General features: G+C 46.0%; 1 protein-coding gene across 3 annotated transcripts in view; it reads left to right on the top strand.

Moving 5' to 3' along the window:
• Nucleotides 1-13265, top strand: part of LOC102561467 (proto-oncogene Mas) — a 23613-nt gene extending 10348 nt beyond the window's left edge. For 2 of the 3 annotated variants that reach the window (XM_006264581.4, XM_019479899.2), the window contains 3 exons: nucleotides 4156-4361; nucleotides 10259-10357; nucleotides 11161-13265. In XM_006264581.4, the coding sequence (XP_006264643.1) occupies nucleotides 11191-12168 (978 nt within the window). In that variant the 5' untranslated portion in view covers nucleotides 4156-4361; nucleotides 10259-10357; nucleotides 11161-11190 and the 3' untranslated portion in view covers nucleotides 12169-13265. Of the gene's footprint in view, nucleotides 1-4155; nucleotides 4362-10182; nucleotides 10358-11160 lie in introns of all 3 variants that reach the window. The other variant, XM_019479900.2, reaches the window with a different exon arrangement.
• The last annotated feature ends 7156 nt before the right edge of the window (nucleotides 13266-20421 follow it).

Below are 20421 nucleotides of genomic sequence, written 5' to 3' on the forward strand. Positions count from 1 at the left end.
GGTTGTACCTGCCACTTCACGGGCCTGGAGCTGGCAGCTGCCAGGTGCCTGAGGAGGGCAGCCATTTTGGATTCAGGGCTTCCCATATAAACAGGGCAGTTCTGCTGCTGGAGGCCAGGCAACAGCGCCGCCTGGCTGGAGGGCTGCTGGTATCATTTAGAGGTAAGGGAGGAGCTGTAGGGGATGGTCAGGAGGCTCCTGGTCCTGGGCATGACCTAAAACTGCACCCTGCTGGGAGTGGGTGGCCTGGTGGGGCTCTCAGTGGCACGGGAGCCCCCAGGAAATGGCAGGCCAGTTACCACCCCGCTGAAAAGCAGGTTGGGGCACCTTAACCCTTGGCCCCCACAACTGGGTGGGTTACCCCTTGTTTGGAGGGCCTGGAGGGTGGACCCCCAGAGAGAGAGGCCATAGATTCAGGCCTGTCCGGACTTCCCCATGCTGGGGCCAGGACCAGAAGGGTCAAAGGGCCAGGGGCTCACTGTGAGGGACACCCAAGAGCTGCATGCCTGGGGCTCCAACTGTCCTGGAGGTGGGCCAGGGCTAGAGGAGCCAAAGGTCCAGGGTGGACCACACCTGAAGGGGAGGTGGTTCAGGGAGTGATGCTGCCTAGTATGAAAGTGGATGAGACTGCCTGAGGAGAGGAATCCAGGTGGGGTTCAATCATGAGGATTCTGGGGGCCAGAGTGGGGGCCGGTGATTTGTAATAACACCTAGATGCCATCTGCAAGGCTTGGGCTGTGGTGTAGAGGAGGAATGGAGCCATAGATAGCTCCCCCTGGCATCGGGGCAGGAAATGGGCAGCCTCCCACTTAATTACATCTTTAACTAATTAATTAACAACAAGGCATGGCAGGCGAGAATGCGGGCAGTTAGCCCAGAAACAGGTGGGCCGGCCACAGTTAAATCAGCCCCATGAAGACCCCCTGTTACATCCCCACACCTCTAAAAGTATATTGAAAAACTAGTGAAGCTACAGAGAAGGGCGACAAGGATGATTAGTGGTACAGAGGGGCTTCCATATGAAGAGACATTGAAGAGGCTAGGTCTGTTGAGTTTAGAGATGCTTGAGGGTGCCACATGATAAGGATTTACAAAACACTCAATTGTAAAGAGAAAGTAAATTGGGATTTACAATATACTCTCTCTCACAGTACAAGAACTAGGAGTCAGAAAATGAAACTTGTAGGAAATTTAACTAATAAAAGGAAGATCTTTTGTATGTAAATAAGTGTGCAACTTGTTGCCACAAGATATTGTGGAAGCTGACAGTTTAGCTACATTCAAAAAGGGATTAGACAAAACCTTGCAGGAAAAGTCATCAGTAGTTATTGAATGTGGGGGTTAGGGGTACAGCCTCTGAATTAGAACTTCCTTGACATTAAATGCTGGAGGCTGTAAGTGGGAGAGGAACAGCGGGGGGAATTCTGGTGTTACTCTGTTCACTCTCCCTGTCAGCATCCACTCTGTCAGTGTGTGACACCGGATACTGGGCAACATGGACCTATGGTCTCACCCAGTAAATGGCAATTCTTATGTTCTTAAGTAAAACATTTAAGTATATGGTCTAGCCATAAGTAGGTGATGTCCATCTTGTTGATCTTTGAGTTTCTCTATGAAAACTGAGTGTCACTCCAAAACTTATTTTGTTGTATATGTATGTAGTTCCCTCTGACGTTAGCATTTCCCTGGCAAAGTTCCTCTGATAATTTTGTATCTGATATGCAGCTCTAGGTAAGAACATTATCACTCGGATTGCTTCATGACCTTTTACCCTAGCTATAAAGTAGGAAGTTAACTAACCAAAAAATGTATGTGTTCTTGGAGGCTTAGTCACTCAAGGAGTTTAGTGAGAAATTCAATCGCAAAGCTATTTGGCTCTTTCCATGAAAATTTTGAATTGTCTCTATGCTTTTTCTATGTTTTATCAACAGGTTTTTAAAAATAATATGAAAGAAGAAAAGTACAGGAGTAACTGATGATTAGGAGCCATGGGACTGGATCCCATCACCAATATAACAACTGTCAGCCTCTTTATGCAGATCACTGTACTGCAGATACACTCTATGGTGTAGTACATCTTCCTGCAATCCATAGATTGCAGGCAGTTGGTTAAAAAGTAGAGAAAATGTGAGGCAGACTTGTGGGAGCAAGTTCAGATCAATCCTACTCTGACAGACGCAAAAAGTTGTGCTCTTTAAACATGCTCCCTGGTCCTATGGTCCTTCCCTGGTGCCTCTACTCTTAATCCTCTAGATCTAATAAGAAATTGGGATGGTTTTTGTACAAGGGAAGAGGGCAGCTTCTGAGCCTAGTGACAATACGTGTTATGTATGAAGGGAAAGGATTCTGAGTGCAGGGTGTTCTGTGTGCCTACCATGAGATGGAGGAGAAATCTTTCTGACTCTAAGGCTGTTGGATGAGAAAGAAACCAGAGCTGTAGGTGTGGTTCTGAGCAGTGAAGAGGTTGGATAAGGAGAAAAGGGGTTCTCAGACTGGAGAGGAGGGGTAAGTGTCCTGGTGGAGGTTGGATCAGTGGGAGTTAATGGGACATGGGTGATCTAAACCAGGAGGCAGATGTGCTGGGATGGTGAAGTTGTTTGTAATTAGGAAGGAAGGTATGGGTAATGGATGTGTAAATAGAGAGGTGAATGGACAGCTGGGAAAATGGTAGGATAAGACATAGATTGGAAGAAGAAAAAGTTGAGAATCAGAAAAGAAACAAGAGGTCACAGAGAAAATATTGTTTCCCCCAACCCTGCCTTTCCCTTAAATGTAAAGGGTACCACCTTTGCATTGGAAAAGAGAGAGAGGTTGGGAGTCGCGTATGATTTTTCTCACCAGACTCCCTTATAGCCCACCAAAACACTTCCCTTGGACAACCCTGTTACAGTCCCTGTTTTTTACTTTCTAGATGTATTCATCCTACAGGGGATATTAGGCTTGTGGGAATAAGGAGAAGAGGGATTGAGGGAAGAGTGCTACCATAGCCCTTCCACTGATCTTGGAGACTAATTGCCACTGAAAAAGCCATAGAAAAGGATGGGTCCAAGGATGGACCCAAGTAAACATGGATTTCTGCCCAAAGCCATTTGATTTGTGTTCCTGTCACACACAAGGTACAATACGTACAACACAGTTCCCTCCCTACTGACCACTGCCTCCTTTGTCATGCCATTTAGTGGCAAGGGCAGAAGCAGGATGAGTAAGAGGAATCACATTCAATAAGGTGCTGCTGTGATCTCTGCAGAGCGGGCTGGCCTCACCAAACAGCTTGTACTCCATATGTTAGTGACCAGGAGTAGAAAATGCTTCACTATTATTTCACTCTCCTCTTTTGGACAGAGGCCTTCATGACATAGGATTCCTATGAGACTTCTGGTTTGGCAGCCTGATCTCATCTGGTATGAGAAAGAGGATTTCATGAAGCATGCTCCCTGAGCTTATCCTTAAGGCAGTGATTCTCAACTAGGGTGATGGGGAACCCTGAGCTACTGCAAGAATTTCTGAAGGGCGCTGGGAGATGTGAGGAGATAAGCAGATGTAGGAGATAAGTGCAAGCTCAGGCTCCTTCCTGCCTTGCCATTGCCCTGCCCCAACCGCTTGTCCCCTCTATAAGGATACAAGCACTGCACTAAATAGATTACTTTTTGAACTGGGGTGCTGCTCTATTTGCAAAAGTTATGGAGGGGTGACTTGAGTCAAGTGGGTGGTGCCTCAAATTTCTAAATAGGTTGCAAACCACTACTTTAAGGTGGCTACTACTTTATCCTCTTCCTTCTTTACCAAATCCCTCTTCAAGCACCATCTCTTCCCTGGCACACCTCCCTCTGCCTCCTACCCCTGCCTCCCCAAAATAATCTGCCAGCAAACAATGGCTAGGCTCAAGGCAGGGATTTTGGAGGAAGGGAGCAATTCATATAGATGTACATAAAAGTTCATAAGAGTTGTGTATAAACATTGCTGTCTCCTTCCTCCCACACTTTGGCAAACATTTGTCTGCTAATTTTGTAAGCTCTGAAGGGACTGGGTCAACTTTTGAGTCTTTTTAATGCCCAAATCAATGGGGTACTGAACTTAGCTGGGGTCTTTCAGTTGCTAATGGAATAGAAGTAACAATTGTTGCAGTAACAATTTAACTTTTCTTCTGTTTCACAGTTACAATTTACAGGACAGAGATATCTTAACTTCCATCAGAGATAAACATCCGGAAGCATGATCAACACAGAACAGCTAGTGGCTGGAAATGGAGTAATTTGAGCTGTGGAGGAAATGTAGATAAAAATGAATATCTTAAGTAATTTTCCTTTCATCATTAATGCCTTATGTTCACTGTGCAGACCAACTGCAGTGAAAGGGAATAGGTAAGCAATTTATTTACCAATTTATATGTGGAGGAAAGTACAATGTATCCTCCTGTACAGCAAGGATCTGCTTCTGCACTGTCTCACAACTTTTGCAATTGTTTGCATTTGTGCCATGAGAGCTCATAATGTTGCCAGTCTGAATTAGTAGTTCTTTGCACAGGAACAGGTGACTGTAGGAAGGATGGTTATGTGGACAAGGCACTGGACTGTGACCACGGTGGGGGGGCGAGAGGGGCAAACTACCCCAGGTGCCGCCTAGCTGGGACGGGGCACAGAACGGAGTCACGAGCTGCTCATTTGGGGGAGGGGGGTGCTAGAATGGGGGGAGGGTGGATTCTGCTGCTATGTGCACTCCTGGGCAAACCTGGGGGGGCATGTGTCCCCCACATCTGTGCATGGGGAAAAGACAGTCTGCCACTGCTGGCTTGCCCTGGGTACCAAACTTCCTTGCTACAGCACTGGACTCAGATTCAGCTTCTGTATAGCCTTGCTTGGGCAGCTAATTTTTCTGTGCCTCTGTTACCTAAACATAAAATGGAGATAATATTATTTCTTTTCTCTCCTTCTCCATGCGCCTTGTCTACTTGGATTTTAAACTCTTTAGGACAGAACATGTCTCTTAGTTTGTATGGAGTGTCTGGCACAGCAGGGCTCTAGTCTAGGTTGTGCTTTTAAGACACGGGAATAATCTTCTGATATAACGGCTCCTTTATCAAGTGTCAGCTTTATTTGGTACTACTGAATAGAGGTTTATCGTGTAAAAGTATGATCGGGAATATAGGACATGACTGGGATCAACCTTTGATTCATTGAGTCTAATCTCTTGCTGTCCCTTTCATAGACTGATCAAACTCCAGTTTAAAACTAGTTAAGTTTCCTGCCTTGTCTGCTCCTGTTAGAAGGCTATTCAGGGTTCCTGATCTTCCAAGGGATGCATACTTTCTTCTAATTTTAAATCTAAATATATCTATGGGCAGTTCTTACCTATTGTTCTTATTCCAACATTGTCTTTTAGCTCAGATAGCTCTTCTCCTTCCCTTGTGTTTGCCCTGATATGTTGTATTTATAGAAAACAATTACTGTCAGCTTTTTTATTTTTTGCTAAGCTAAACAGGTCAAACTCATTTCCCTTAAAACAGGTTCTTCCTTACTCTGGTTATTCCAGTAATCCTTCTCTGCACCTGTTCTAGCTTGAGTTCATCTTTTCTGAACACGGGTGAGTGGAATTGTATACTATTCCACATGAGGTCTTCCCAGGACTTTGTACAATGGCAACAGTATTCCTTATTTCTACGGAAGTACCATCCCACACATATTCTACAGTTGGGTATGCTTTTTTCATAGCTGTGTCACACTGGTGGCTCATAGCCACCCTGTTATCAATGAATACAGGTAGAGGAATAGAGGAGCAGCAAGTCTTTCTGTTCCTCTGTTTTCAACTGAGGAGCTGCCTACTTACAGCAGAAATTCTTGTTGTTAGCCCCTAAATGTATGGCCTTGCATTCTGTACTATTGAATATCATCCCATTTCTGTTACAGGATAGACGAGGAAGATGGGAGAGATGCACAGAGCTAGGAGTGAAAAAGATGGAATGGGACAGTTTAGAAGGAATGGGAGAGAAGGGAGAGAAACTGGTAAAAGACTCTGCCCACTAGGGACACTCCCCTCCAGAGCTTGGTATAGCATCCAAATTTCCCAAATCTCATTGTTCTTCCTCTGTCAGCAAGTATCTGAAATCCACTGGCCAAGTGTGTGTGTGATCCCTAGGTATGGCCGGTCCATGTATTGAGGATGGTGGCTTATTAGTTCTAAGTAGTAGCAGAGGTCCATGTGGTAGATCAAAAAGTTCCATCCTCATTGAGTGTCAATATGGTGTCATATCATGAAATTTGTGTTTTTTCAGTTTATTTTTTTATAAACCTAGAAAATTTCATGGAATAAATTATGTTAAATGAATTTTATTTAAAATGCTGCACTCAGAAGTTAGGAAATACTAGAATTAAGGCTGCTGGTGTAATCTTAACACTGCCCCCTTGTGTGTATATATTATAATGTAGTCTGCAATTACATTATTAGTAGTAGTAGTAGTATTAGTATTGGCATTATCATGTCCTACTCAGAAAGGCTCAGAGTAGCTTACAGGCAATCCATAAGATACGAAACAGCAACAGACTCCCAATGACACCCCCAAACTTCAGAAGTCTATGCTACTATACCCACTCCAGCTTCCCTTCCTATCACCAAGGAGAACAAACCTTCCAGCCCATCCCAACTGTGCTTCCCAACTTTTCTAACCTCCATTTACTTCAAGTATAGAAAACTTCTTCTGACTCTTCTCACCCAGGGGAGATCCCTCCCCCCTCTCCCAATGCCTCTCCCAAGCTCACACTCCTCTCTCCAGTGGGTCTGTGGCTATATACATAACTCTTCCACCTCCTCCCACCAAACACAACATTACATTTGGAAGAACTACAACAGGGAAATAACATGAAGACCCTCCACCCCATCAAGGGGCAGCACCAAAGGCATCACTTTCAGTAGTGTCTGCCTGGGCACCCACCGCAGTGAGGTCTGCTGGCTCTGTAAGCCCTGAAGCTGGCTGGGTCCTTCTCCCTCATAGTCATAGTGATAGCAGTTGCCATGAAGGTGGAGGAGCAGAGATAAAAGGTCAGGCAGGTAGAGTAGTAGTGATGGAGATAGAAGAGCAGAACTATGAATTTATGGAAGTACAAGAGCAAGCTGAGGAAGATATGGAAGTGGAGTGCTCAGCTTGGCTGAAGCAGCTCTGGAACTCCCCTCGCCCCTGAGACGGCAGAGATAGTGGTAGTGGCAGGTGGGGGGACGTGAGGGAGGGAATGTGACTGAGCAGGAGGGCAAGGGGGAAAATTTTCACCTGCTTTGGGGACTTAAAAAAAGTCCCCCACTACTGCTACTCAATGTGCGGTCTGCCCACCCTGGTGCGGGGTGGAGGGGGAAGTAGGCTGTGAGCAGGAATTGCAGCCACCCCTACAGTGCCAGTAGCTGTGCCTGCATTTCCCTTGGTAAAATCTTGGAACATTTGTAGATGACACTTTAAAGTGGGTTTAAAGTGGGTTAAATGCCTTTTGCCTTTAATGACATTGCTGTATGACATTCGGCATTGTAATGTGTCTTAAATGACTTTGGGATGCAGCAAATGACTTCGGGGCGCTGCAAAGTAAAACACCTCTGAGGAGTTTTAGTTTCCTACCCTACAGCCATGGAGGGAAGCACTGGGTTCCATGTGGCTCAGGAGCTGTGCAGGCAGCCCATGCAGGCAGCCTGGCAGCAGCCTGAGAAGGCAGACTTCACAGAAGGAAAAAAAAAAGCAGTGAGCCTGATCTTTTTTTTTTCCCCTGGAGCCTGCCTGCCTGTCTGAGCTGCGTGGGGGCCTGGTGCTTCCTTCCATGGCTGCAGTGCCCCCCAGGACTGCCTGAACTGGTTGCCAGTGGGTGGGTGCTGCCTGGAGGAGGGGGGGCTCCCACTGCTGTGGAGGGAAGCATCAACACCACTTCTCCCTGCAACTTGGGGACTGCTCTACCCACCAGCAGCTTGCTATCCCCTCCTTGCCGCTGGAGAGGCAGGTAAGGATTGGACTCCGACATAAGTGTACACAACATGGGGGTTTACTTTGACCCAAACTGACACGGTGTTTTTAAAAAACCATCACTTCAATTTAGGGAGAATAAAATCCCTGTGTTGTGTACAAGTTCCCATAGGTCCCAAAGCATGAGAGCCTATACCTAAAGTAATCAGCTTCCTCCCTCCTGGTCACTTGAATCTAGTCTCATTACCTCTCTGTTGCAGAGCTCCTCTGCAATCTCTTCATGTTGGGTATAGGAATTTGACCTTTTCTCCACCATGTCTGGGCCAGGAGAACATCTAAGGCTCACCACTATGTAGCCAGAATGCTGAAGAACTTCTTATTAAAAGATTTCAAAGTGTTTTCCAGCTTCACATGCCATGGCATCTGCTTTGTATATACCTCTCCATCTCCACTGGCCCGGTACCAATCTGGTCTCCTCCTCTGTCTCTGGCAGGCCCTTGGTCCCTTCCTCTAGTGGTGCAAGCAGACTCTGATCTCACCTATCCTCAGAGTCTAGCCCTTGACCATCCCTTTTTGCCCTGAACCCACACCTTACATAAACGCATTTCCCTTTTTCTGCAAGACCCTTGCCTCATTTCGTACAGAGGATGAATCTATTTTATGAACAAGTCAGGGTTGTAAAATAAAGATGACAACTGTCTATAAGCCTCTGCCTAACTTGTTGTAGAAGCTGGACTGTGTGTACTGAATTAAACAGGGGCTTGCTGGAAGAGAAGGATAGTGTTGTGGTTATAGCAGTTGAGTGCTGTCATCGGGAATTGTTGGATTCCATTCTTGCCTCTAGAACAGAGTCCTTGTATGATGCTGAGCAAGTCATGAACACCAAACTAGGTGGTCACTAATTATGTGTTTTTTCTGAATGTCCAAGTGGGCCAACCACCTTTTGCCCAGTAACCTGCTGGTTACAGCACTTGCCTAGCAATTGGGAGAGCTGAGTTCTAGGTCCACTTCATCCTGTTGGAATCTATACCTTCTGCCTCTCTGGAGAATGGCTGAGACACCAGGCCCTGGGCTAGGATAGGCTAAGAATAATTCTCTCTCTCCTGCTGAAGGTGGGCAAGTTTGCAGCTAAGAGTGGAAGATTTACATGAGCAGCCCTGCAAATTAGAGACAGCCTGGCTGTGTGGCCCAATAAGATAGGCACTGTCCTAAAAGAAAGCTAGCTAATCCTGGGTTTTGCTCACTGCTCCCAATGCTGTTAATGCATTTTAACCAATGACTCTTTCATGTAAAATGCCTAAACAAGCCTGGCAGGAGGGACTGGAAGAAAGAACTCCTCCCTTCCAGCTGGATGCCCTCATCACTAGGGGCGCAGACAGACTTTAGGGTCCTCCTGTAGCTTATGGTGCTTACCGTAAAGTGCCATGAGTTAAACCATCCTACCCCCCCCCCCCCCGACTCAACAGACATTTGCCTGTTGGGTTGGGAGATGGGGGGTGGGGAGGGGGTGGAGGCAGCCTGCACTGGCCCAGGCCAGCATGTGGGGGTGCTCCAGCAGCCTCCCAGGAGCGAGGGAACCCCCAGCTGCTGAAAGGCCAGACATGAAGAGGGTGGGGAATGGGGCGCCCTTTGCCTCACAGCCCCATCCCAAGACACCTGGGGTATTTGGGGGAGTCGGGTTGGGCCCTTGAGGTGGGGGGCCCCATTTAATACCAGGGTTTTTCACATAATCAGTCATTTTTAAAGTGTTCTGCAGCTGTGGATGTGTGTTAAGTCATAGCTATAGAGTGCTTTCAGGGGCCAGATTCCTCTAAAATTGTCATTTCTGTCTGCACTCTAGGATACATCCACACGTTCCTGCTTGTTTCCTAGTCTGTTTATGTATTTGACATTAGAAAGTCATTGGCTGAAAAACAGAAGCAACCTGGAAGCTAGGACCAGAACCCAGGATTGCCCCTTCCAGAGGGTAGTACCTGCCTCACTGGGCCAGAGAGTCATTCCTTCTCTCACTTGTTCTCTTTCTGGCCCTGTGACACCTGCTGTCCTTTCTGCTCAATGGTCCACCTTCCGAGGGGGACTGAAGTGTATCTAGAGCCCAGCCTAGGAGTTAAAACACTTGGCTGGGAAGGGCCAGATTAAAAAAACCCTGAAGATGCATGGGACCTAGAACCACTTCTCCCATGCTAGGTAAGTGCTTAAACTTACTAGGTTATTGAGGAAAAGTTGGTCACCTTATCCTTCTCCCCCGCCAGACCATGGAAGTCAAGGCAATGCTGCTAGTTATACATGCCAGGATACCTCTCCTCTGAATGAATTGCATCCCAACAGGGTCTCGCCCCTCTTCATGAATCAGATAAAGATGAATGCTGATATGACGGAAGTCCATGTAGCAGCCCATTATTTCATTCACTGAAGAGCATAGGAGAGGTAAGTGTATCTCCCTGGGCAGAATGTGGGAGGAAGGGTACAGGGGAAAGGGGAGGCACCATGGAGGTATACAAGCTTACCTGATGTCTATTGACAGAATGGGAGAGCTATGCATCTCTGAAGGATGAAACATGATCAACACATTGGGTTAGTCATTGAGGGAATGGGAGACCTAATTGCCTTAGAAGTAAAGTAGGACCCTTCTTCTGAGGGAGACATAATTTTGGGATGAACTGAATTTAAGTCTTTAGAGACCTCATAGTTGAAGTAAGACTTGGGTCTATATTTGCACTGCACCTGCCACAATACACAATGGCTTCTGGACATTACTGACATTTAACTATGGTGTTTAATATCAGTATTAACAATTGCAATTAGCAATGGATTTTTGAAGTAAAGGGTAAACTTATAATTTTTTTTAGGGAGCAAGTATTTCAGAAGCCCAGAGATGAAGAAAAACTGTAGTAGCTGTGTGCAAAGCTGAGGGTGGAGTGAACACAAACTGAATCCCTTTCTCATCTCATTTAAAACCAGGTTTCAGGTGCACCAAAGAAGAATGTTCACAATTCCATTCTGTTCTCTATATTTCTGATTATCTGAATAAAAAAAAAATCTTTATGTGAACACAGACAGGCAAGTTTCTTTGAGTAGATGTGATATCTTTTATTAAACCAACTGAGTAGTTGGAAAAAAATTCTTAGCAAGCTTTCAGGCACAAACACCCTTCTTCAGGCACAGGGAGTCTTTCCTGGCCTTTATGTAATTATGTTTGTTTATGATATATCTTGTTGTCTTATTTGTAGGAAAAAAGGAGCTTTTTATCACATTTCCAAATGGATAACTTCACTGAAGTCTCCATGGATTATACTACAACAAAAGGAAACTTTTCTATTGAAGACACACATGTATTTGCAACAGGTTTAGTTTGGCTAATGATGATCATCTCCATCCTCGGCTTTGTTGAGAATGGAGTAATCCTCTGGTTCCTCTGTTTTAAAATCAGAAGGAACCCTTTCACTGTCTACATCGCCAACCTGTGTGTGGCTGATGCCTGCTTACTCCTTTGTGACTTTGTTCTGTCAGTTTACTATACTTTACATTCTGAAGTCTATTTTGGTATTTACTACACACTAACCTTCTTCTCTTTTACCTTGCTTTTTGGGTATAACACTGGCCTCTGTTTCTTAATGGTCATCAGTGTTGAGAGGTGTCTATGTGTATTTTACCCAATATGGTACCGATGTCACCGCTCGAAGCACCAGTCAGTTATTGTGTGCACCATTCTGTGGATATTTTCTTGTCTGGTCACTACTGCAGAATATTGTGTATGCATCGATACAATTACTGAAGAGCCAATAGAAAGTTACAGGGAAATATGCCGGGGAGTGATTATCTTCCTTTGTATTCTGAATTTCTTGTTGTGTGCTCCGCTCATGATTCTATCCAGCTTGATCCTTGTCGTGAAGACTTATAAAACCCCCCTAACATCTCATTTCTCAAAGCTCTACATAATCATAGTGACTACAGTCATTATCTTCCTTATCTTTGCCTTGCCTCTCAGGATCATGTATCTCTTGCAGTATCAATATAATTCATTATTTTCAGATCTAACGGGGAACCTTATTATGTTATTGTCCACCATCAACAGTGCTGTCAATCCCCTCATTTATTATTTTGTGGGGAGTAGTAAGCAAAACCGATTCAGAGAATCCCTCAAAGCAGTCTTTGACAGGGCCTTCAAAGATGGATCAGAACCAGAATCTCACGAAACTGCTGTCTATCAAAGAGCTGCTTCAGAACTAGCTCATTAATGTTCAAGAACATTCAAAAGCAAAGTAAAGCATGGTGTGCGTGGAAGTTAACATAAGTACCCTTATATAAGGAGATGGATTTTATCTCTTCAGTGGTAGAAACAAGCTATCGTTTTTCAGGGGGAACACACACCTATTTTTCCTAATGTTCCTTTGTTACAACTACATATATAACTCTTTGTCTTTAAACACCAGAATTATGTAATGTTGGATTGACTCTTTCTGCCTTGTTTCTAGTTCAGTAATATACTCGTTTGAAAAAACAAACTATGAAATGTATTGTACTATGACAGTGTTGCCACATGTTAAAATCTGTTGGAGTGAATGAAAAGGAACAGACCTAATAAACTGTTTTGAGACCCTCTCACAGCAGAGGTTTTTTTAATTCTTTTTTCTTAGAACATTCACTTCAATATTTGAACTTAGTTGGTTTCTTCTTCCTCTAGACCAGATTCTGACTGTGGTTATGTTCATGTAAATCTGGAGTCGCACTACTAAATTCAGTACAACTTCTCTAGATTGACATTAATCTTCATTTGATATTGGCATTAATTTTTTCTGATTTTAACTTGATAGTTTTAAATGTATATTTAATGAGTTAACAATATTATGTGAATGAACAGTTATGGGACTCATTTTTATCCCACCTACTCCAGCAACTCCTGGGGTAGAGAAATTTAATATCTATATTTAAACCAATGGGATGTTATCTCTCTTAACTGAAAGATTTACCGTAGATCAGCTGAAACCTTTGTTCTTTTATCACATCTGCTTTCTATTGCCAAACACATTACAATAAAAAGTAATGGAAAAGTACATATGCATAACATTTACTGTATGTCTGGATATATTTGTATATGTGTATATGTATATAATTTGTGTATGTATATAAGTATATGTCTGTGTATAAACATTTAGGATGTATTTACATAGACATATTATATGCATATATCTTAGCAGGATATAGTAAAAGATATAGCAAAAGTACCTTGTGTCCTAGTCTTCCACATACACAACAGTATACAAAATATGTCTTATAAGAAATATAGCTTCAGACACATAAAGGAAACAAGAATAAAAATGGTAATGTACTTTAAGACTTTGAGACTTGATTCTTTCCCCTGCATGAAATCTTCGGTTTTATTTTAGTTGTCATGCAGGTGATGAAATTTTCATTTAAGCTTCCTCTAAGGTAAAGGTAGAAAATGGCAAAGTCCTACACAACCAGAAGAAACAAATCCAACCAAAACAGAAACACACACATTATATAGTTAAGATCAGAATGGAGCTGATCATGGGCTAATATACTCATCAGTATTACTTCATGCTCTGATTTGCACTGTTGGCCTTATTTGGCTTGAATGAGAGATCACTAGGGGACACAACTTCTAAATGATAATTGGGAAGGTTGCCTATTTCCTACATTGCTATTTTAACTACAGGAAGGACAGGAATTAAGCATGGTGCGTTCATGTTGCAAATACAGAAAGAAAGAATCATTCTTTCACACGCCTCCATGCAGGTACTTGCAAGGCTGGCCTTTATGAGCGTATGCAGCTTGCCCCCTCAAACCCCTTTGAGGTGGGGCAACAGGCATGTGTGGGAACAAAAACTGTTCCCCGTGCTGCAAACTTGCAGAGCGGGGAGAAAACTAGACCCCTGGATATCTAGGGGTCTAAAAGAAGCAAAGTATAAAAACGCGGGGCAATTGGAGGCTGGGTCCTCCATAGAGATGCTCTGGTTGCCAGCCCCACCGAGGCCCCCGACCCCTGCCGGGGCTGGCCCCCCCCGCCAGCTCCCCGAGCCCCCCAAGCCCTGCTGGACCTGGCCCCTCCTTCCACCAGCCCCCCTGAGGCCCCTGATTCCTGCTGTGGCTGGCCCCTCCCCCCAGCCCCCCCTGAGGTCCCCAACCCCTGCCCTGTCTGGCTCCATCCCCTCAGCCCCCCCATCCCTGCCCCCCCACCGCATACTTTAAAAGAACAAAAAAAAACTCCTTGGCACTTACCGGCAGTTGAAACTGCCATGTACCTGACTGGGGCCCCACCTGCACAGTGCAGGGGAGGGTGACAGCCCCAGCCTGGGCACTCCTGCCCCTCTGCTGTCCTGTGCTGCCTGGGGGGCTCTGCCCGGAGGGCCCCCCCCCCCCTACTTCTCACATAAGCAGAGGCTTTTTTTCCCATTTTTTTTTCTGTTCTTTTTGGGGGGGAGGGGAGGAGTTTAAGTGATGGTGCCTAGGGTTGTGGGGGTAGCCATGAAGCCTGGGGGTGCAAGTTGGGGGGTGGGGCTGGGTGGGAAAGCCATCGGGGGGGCTGCAACAGCTGGTGGGGGATGGAGCCAGGTGGGACAGCAATCGTGGGGCTGAGGTGGGGCATGTGGGCCTTGCAAGGGGGTGGTAGCCCCTGCGGGGGCCATTTGGCCCCTGTTTGGGGGCTGTACCCCTTGTGTGGGGCATGAACCCCCTTTTTGGAGGCTGTACCCCTTGTGAGAGTGCCAAACCCCCTTTTGGGGGGCTGAACCCATGTGGGGGACGAACCCCCTGTTGGGGGGGTATAGCCCTTGTGTGGGGGCTGAACCCCGTGTGCAGGGGCTGACTCCCCTGTTGTGGGGGTTGTAGCCCTTGTGTGGAGGCCCAACCCCTTGTGTGGGGGCCATCACCCTGTGGGAGGGCAGCAAAACGTATTCATGAATTCATGAAACTTGTATTTAGAGTTCACTTTATTATTATGGTAAGAGACTTGCTTTTACACTGTAGATATATCAATAAAACTTTGTCCTTTGGGGGTATTTTAGAGAGTGATTTTGGGATTTTTTTTATCAGGGATTTTTCAGTTTTCCAATAGGGAACACCAGAATTCCTGCTAGGGAGGCCAGTGGCAGGACCCCACCTGCTCAGAGCTGGCACCTTGGACCCATCTAGCTGTGGCTGACCTCCTGGCCAAATGAGACTAGAAGGACATGCTTTGACAGTTCAAAGCAGGCCACTACACCTGGAACATCTTCCAGGTGATAGCTGCCCAGATGGCCGGGCAGGGGGCACAAATGGCAGTAGTGCTGCACAAAGGCCAACCCTGCAACCGCAGTCCACTGGCATCTGGCCCCAGGCTCTAGCCCCCCTGGCTGAAGCTTCAGGAGGAGCCAGGCAGGGTTATTTTGCCCCAAGTGGCACAATTTGCTCTACAACAAAGTGCATGTCTGAGCACATGCGCTGAGGCAAAAAGCCGCGGCTCAAATTTGCACCACTTCTATTTGAGCTGCTGCAAGCACACGTGCACTATGGGCATGTCCACACATGCAAGCGTGTGCACTTGCAGCAGCTCAAATAGAAGAAGTGCAAATTTAAGCCAGGGCTTTTTGCTTCAGCGCACATGCTCAGACATGCACTTGGGGCAAAATAACCCTGCCAGGCTCCTCCCAGATCTTCAGCCAGGGGGAGCTCAAGCCTGGGGCCAACACCTATGCTGTCCCCATCAGTATAAAAAGCTGCCCTGTCCTGGCCCCAGCAGTATAAAAAGCCACCCTGGCAAGTAGCTCAGGGCTACTAGCTCTCAGGAGCTTCTGGGGCCCAGCTAATTGGTACCTGGGGACACTACCCCTTGTGCCAGCTGGACTGCTGTAGCAGCCCTGATAGTTCCCTGCACCCTTTACCCAGTGCAGTAGTCTGGCAGTGGGGACTGCTGCCTGGCTGTGACCTGCTGTGCACCTGCCAGACCTGGATGGGGACTGCACAGCCAGTAGAGGCATCTGCCCCTCTGGGCCAGCTGCCAGTGGACTGAGGTTGCAGGGTTGGTCTTTGTGTGGCATTACTGCCATTTGTGCCCCTGCCCAGCCATCTGGGCAGCTATCACCCGGAAGATGTTCCAGGTGTTGTGGCCTGCTTTGAACTGTCAAAGCATATCCTCCTGGTCTCATTTGGCCAGGAGGTCAGCCACAGCCAGATGGGTCCAAGGTGCCAGCTCTGAGCAGGTGGGGTCCTGTCACTGGCCTCCCTAGCAGGAATTCTGGTGTTCCCTATTGGAAAACTGAAAAATCCCTGATAAAAAAATCCCAAAATCACTCTCTAAAATACCCCCAAATCCATGTTCCTCCACAAGTAAAACAAAAGACAATTATAAGGACAGAGAGCAAGACAGAGACAGTGATCAGTTGGACAATGTTTTATATATATGTTTGATATATCTTACAATATTAAAGCAAGTCTGTTATAATAATAAAGTGAACTCTAAATACAGGTTTCATGAATTCATGAATACATGTTTTGCTGCACTCCTACAGGGCAATGGCCCCCACACAAGGGTTTTGCCCCCCACAACAGGGGGTTCAGCCCCCACACAAGGGGTATACCCCCCCAACAGGAGATTCAGCCCCCCAACAGGGGATTCAGCCTCCAAACAAGGGGTACAGGCCCCCAACAGGAGATCAGCCCCGCAACAGGGGATTCAGCCCCCAAACAAGGGTTATGGCCCCCCAACAGGGGCCAAATGGCCCCCAAAGGGGTTACCACCCCCCTTTCAAGGCCCACATGCCCCACCCCAGCCCCCCAATTGCTGCCCCACCTGGCCCCATCCCCCACCAGTTGCTGTACCCCACCAGTGGCTCCCCCAAATCCCCCTATGGCTGCCCCACCCAGCCTCACTCCCCCAACTTGCACCCTCAGGCCCTCATGGCTACCCCCACAACTCCAGGCACCATTAGTTAAAAAACCCCCTGAAAAAAACCAGAAAAAAAATGGAGCTGCTGGTAAGTGCCAGGTTTGTTTGTTTTTCTGGTTTTGTTTAGACTATGGGATGGGGGGGCAGGAAAGGGGCCAACCAGGGCAGGGGTTGGGGGCCTTGGCAGGCTGGCAGGGGGAGGGGCTGGCCGCGGCAGGGGTCAGGAGCCTTGGTGGGGCTGGCAGGGGGAGGGGCTGGCTGCATCAGGGGTAGGGGGTCTTTTGGGGGCTGGCTGGGGGAGGAACCAGCCCCAGCAGGGTTCAGGGGCCTCAGGGGGGCTGGTAGGGGTTGGGGGGGCTGGGGGAGTGGGCAGGACCATTGGGAGTCCCCTCCATGGTCCCCTCCTCTCTCCTCCAGTCCCCCCCCAACCCCTTACTCACTGGCACCGGAGCCCTGGTGCTGAAACATGCAGTGTAGCCAGCTCCAGGATGAGGGGCCAACCATAGAGATGCTCTGCAGCCAGAGCATCTCCATGGAGGACCCAGCCACCGGTTGCCTCAGGCCAAGGTCATGGACTGTGGCCTGCTTTGCTTTTTTAAACATCAATTTTTTTAGACCCCTGGATATCCAGGCGTTATTTTGTTTCCGCACATGCCTGTTGCCCCACCTCAAAGGGGTTTGAGGTGGGGCAAGAGACACATGCGTGCTCGTGTGGACGCGCCCTATGAGTATGGCTTATTGATGACTGCAGTGGGCAAATCCATCACTAGTTTACTGTAATGCCATAGATAACAAGCACTCTGCAGTAAGAGAAGGGTCTGTTGTAGGAGAAGAGATAAGCAACTCTAAGTTTCAGGGAAAAGTAGAGCAGGGAAAAGTAGAGTAGAGAGAAAACTTGCTGACTAGTTACTTGCTAATTTAATGTTAGATTTTCTTCAATAACTTTCTTGCACAGCTTTTCCTAGGTTTCTTTCCCAACTCTACAAACATTTGTCCTGAATTTATCACCAGATCCACCCTTGGGGACTACTGTACAAGTATAGAGTGCATTGAGGTCTGTGGGATTCTGAGTATGCACAGGGGTCCATCCTGGTGCATCAGATTGCAGGACTGAGAAGATGGGCTTTTACAACATACAACTAATAACCATGTGAAGGAAACTGTAGGGAAAGCCTTAGCTCTTAAAATGCTGTTGGGTCATTAGGTTAGGTAATCTTTATGTTTATTAACCTCTGTCTTAATCAATAGTATGCATTGATATTACAATTTTATACAAGTTTTATGATGTAAGTTTTTCTCTGTGCATACTGAATCGTGAACAAGACCCCCAGTATATATACTACCTATTCTAAATAGGCTCCAAATTATAACAGATTTTGATAGTAGATGTAGAAAGAAACTGGGGCAAAATGGGCATTTCTACTTATGGCTAACAAGCAGGGCAAACAATACTCTGGTATGCATCAACCAATACAAGCAGGGGTTAGGGGCCCCTCAAGCAAAACCAAGGAAGTGATTCTTTTGCTTTACTCAGCATTGGTGAGACCACAGCTGGAGTACTGTATCCAGTTCTGGGCACTGCACTCCACCAAGGATGTGGAAAAGCTTGAGAGAGTCTAGAGAAGAGCCACCTGTATGATCAGGGACTTGCAAAGCAAGCCATACAAGGAAAGGCTGAGAGACTTGGATCTCTTGAGCCTAAAAAAAGATAAGGCTGAGAGGGGACTTGGTAACAGTTTACCACTACATCAGGGGAGTACATCAAGGGGTCGGTGAACAGCTGTTTGCCAGGGCACCCTTGGGGAAAACCAGGAGTAATGGCCACAAACTCCTGGAAGACCGTTTCAGGCTTAACACTAGGAAAAAAATTCTTCACAGTTAGGGTGTCCAGACTGTGGAATAAACTCCCTCCAGAAGTGGTACAATCACCCACCCTGGAAATCTTCAAGAGGAGACTGGACAGTCACCTTGCTGGGGTCACCTGACCCCAGTTGTCTTTTCCTGCCTAGTGCAGGGGGGCTGAACCTGATGATTTTGCGAGGTCCCTTCCAGCTCCTTACAATCTATGAATCCATGAATCTAAGCCTATAATCTGTCCCAAGTTTTTGGAACCCCTCCATCCCCCACCAAATGAGATAAAAAACCAGTCTACAAGGTGTTGATGAGGGTATGAAATATTTTAATAGTTAATTTGCTGTAAATAAGCAGGCTATAAATAATGGGGCATTTGATACATTTATCAAGTATACTCTATCGAGTTGTGACACTGCAACACATCAAGAATTGTTTTATGTATTATGTCACTCTAATGTTTTAACAGTCATAATCAATAAACTCAATGAGTTTGGTAGATTTATTTTCCTCATCCTTTCCTTTAACAAATAATCAGTATTTTAATGGAATTTGAAAAAAATAGAACATGGGATTGGAAGGGACCTCTCAGGCCCTCTGTAATTGCAGGCAATCATGAAGTATACAGAGCAAGATTAGCAAAATAAGACATAAACTACATTGTATTTATACAGTCAGTCTGAGGTCCCCAGTCCAACTCCATGTTTGAGGTAGGATCATAGAAAGCTGTAACAATTAGCTGGCATAATTTCTTTGCCTTCAAATGAAATGGCTGTTGATTTACACTGGTATGAAATATACTTAAAATTCTATTGCTTTAATTTTACACAGTTTAACTCCATTAAGTAACTAGGGTAATCCAGTAGTGAACCACACCTCTCATCTTTACAAAAAATATGCCCATAATTCTCTTCTCACAGGCCACGTCTACACAAGATGCTTACTGAGCAGTAGCTCGTTACCACTGCACAGTACTGTTGGATGGCATGAACTGTGATGCGATGCTACTGCACACTAGTAATGGGCTACTGCACAGTCAACATCACTAGGAAGCCATGTGGGGATGCTACTGTGGAGTAATGCCGGTTACTGCGCAGGCATTTAGTACTTGGGTATGCAAGTACTAAATGACTGCGCAGTAACAACTGTGCAGTTAGCATTTTGTGTAGACACAGCCATGCTGGTTTTAATCAAGAGTAACTTCACATGCAGTCAGGTTCAAGATCTGAAAAGAGATGGAAGAGGGATGCTGGGCATGTCTACATGAGATGCTAAATACGCAGTTGACTAATTCTACTGAGCATTAGTGCGGCAGGCAAAAACCGTGCTAATGCACTAATGCGCAATAGAATTAGTCTACAAAAACGCATGCGCTGGCACTACCTGTAATAACAGGTACTAACTTAATGCATTATAATTATAGCATTATAAGTATACACTTCATGAAGTGTAGACGTGTCCGCAGAGAGGTTGCTGTTTGTGGTAAGGACTGCAAAAGAAACAGCTCTAAATCCAAGCTCATAAAATGTCTTTAAGAGTGCCGCGTGCTATCCCCTGGCTCACAGTACAAAACAGCATCCTTATTAGGAAAGTATATAAAATATAATATATAAGAATTTGCACAGCACAAGGGACAGGGGCAAAAATCAGCAAATTTAGAAAAAGGTGGTGTTACTTTAAAGTTCCATTGAGGAATATCAGCCAGATTACTAAATGTCACTAGTTATCCTTGTAATGGTATCAAGAAGCCTAA

The sequence above is a fragment of the Alligator mississippiensis genome, chromosome 1, assembly GCF_030867095.1.
Source record: "Alligator mississippiensis isolate rAllMis1 chromosome 1, rAllMis1, whole genome shotgun sequence".
Classification (NCBI taxonomy): Eukaryota; Metazoa; Chordata; order Crocodylia; family Alligatoridae; genus Alligator; species Alligator mississippiensis.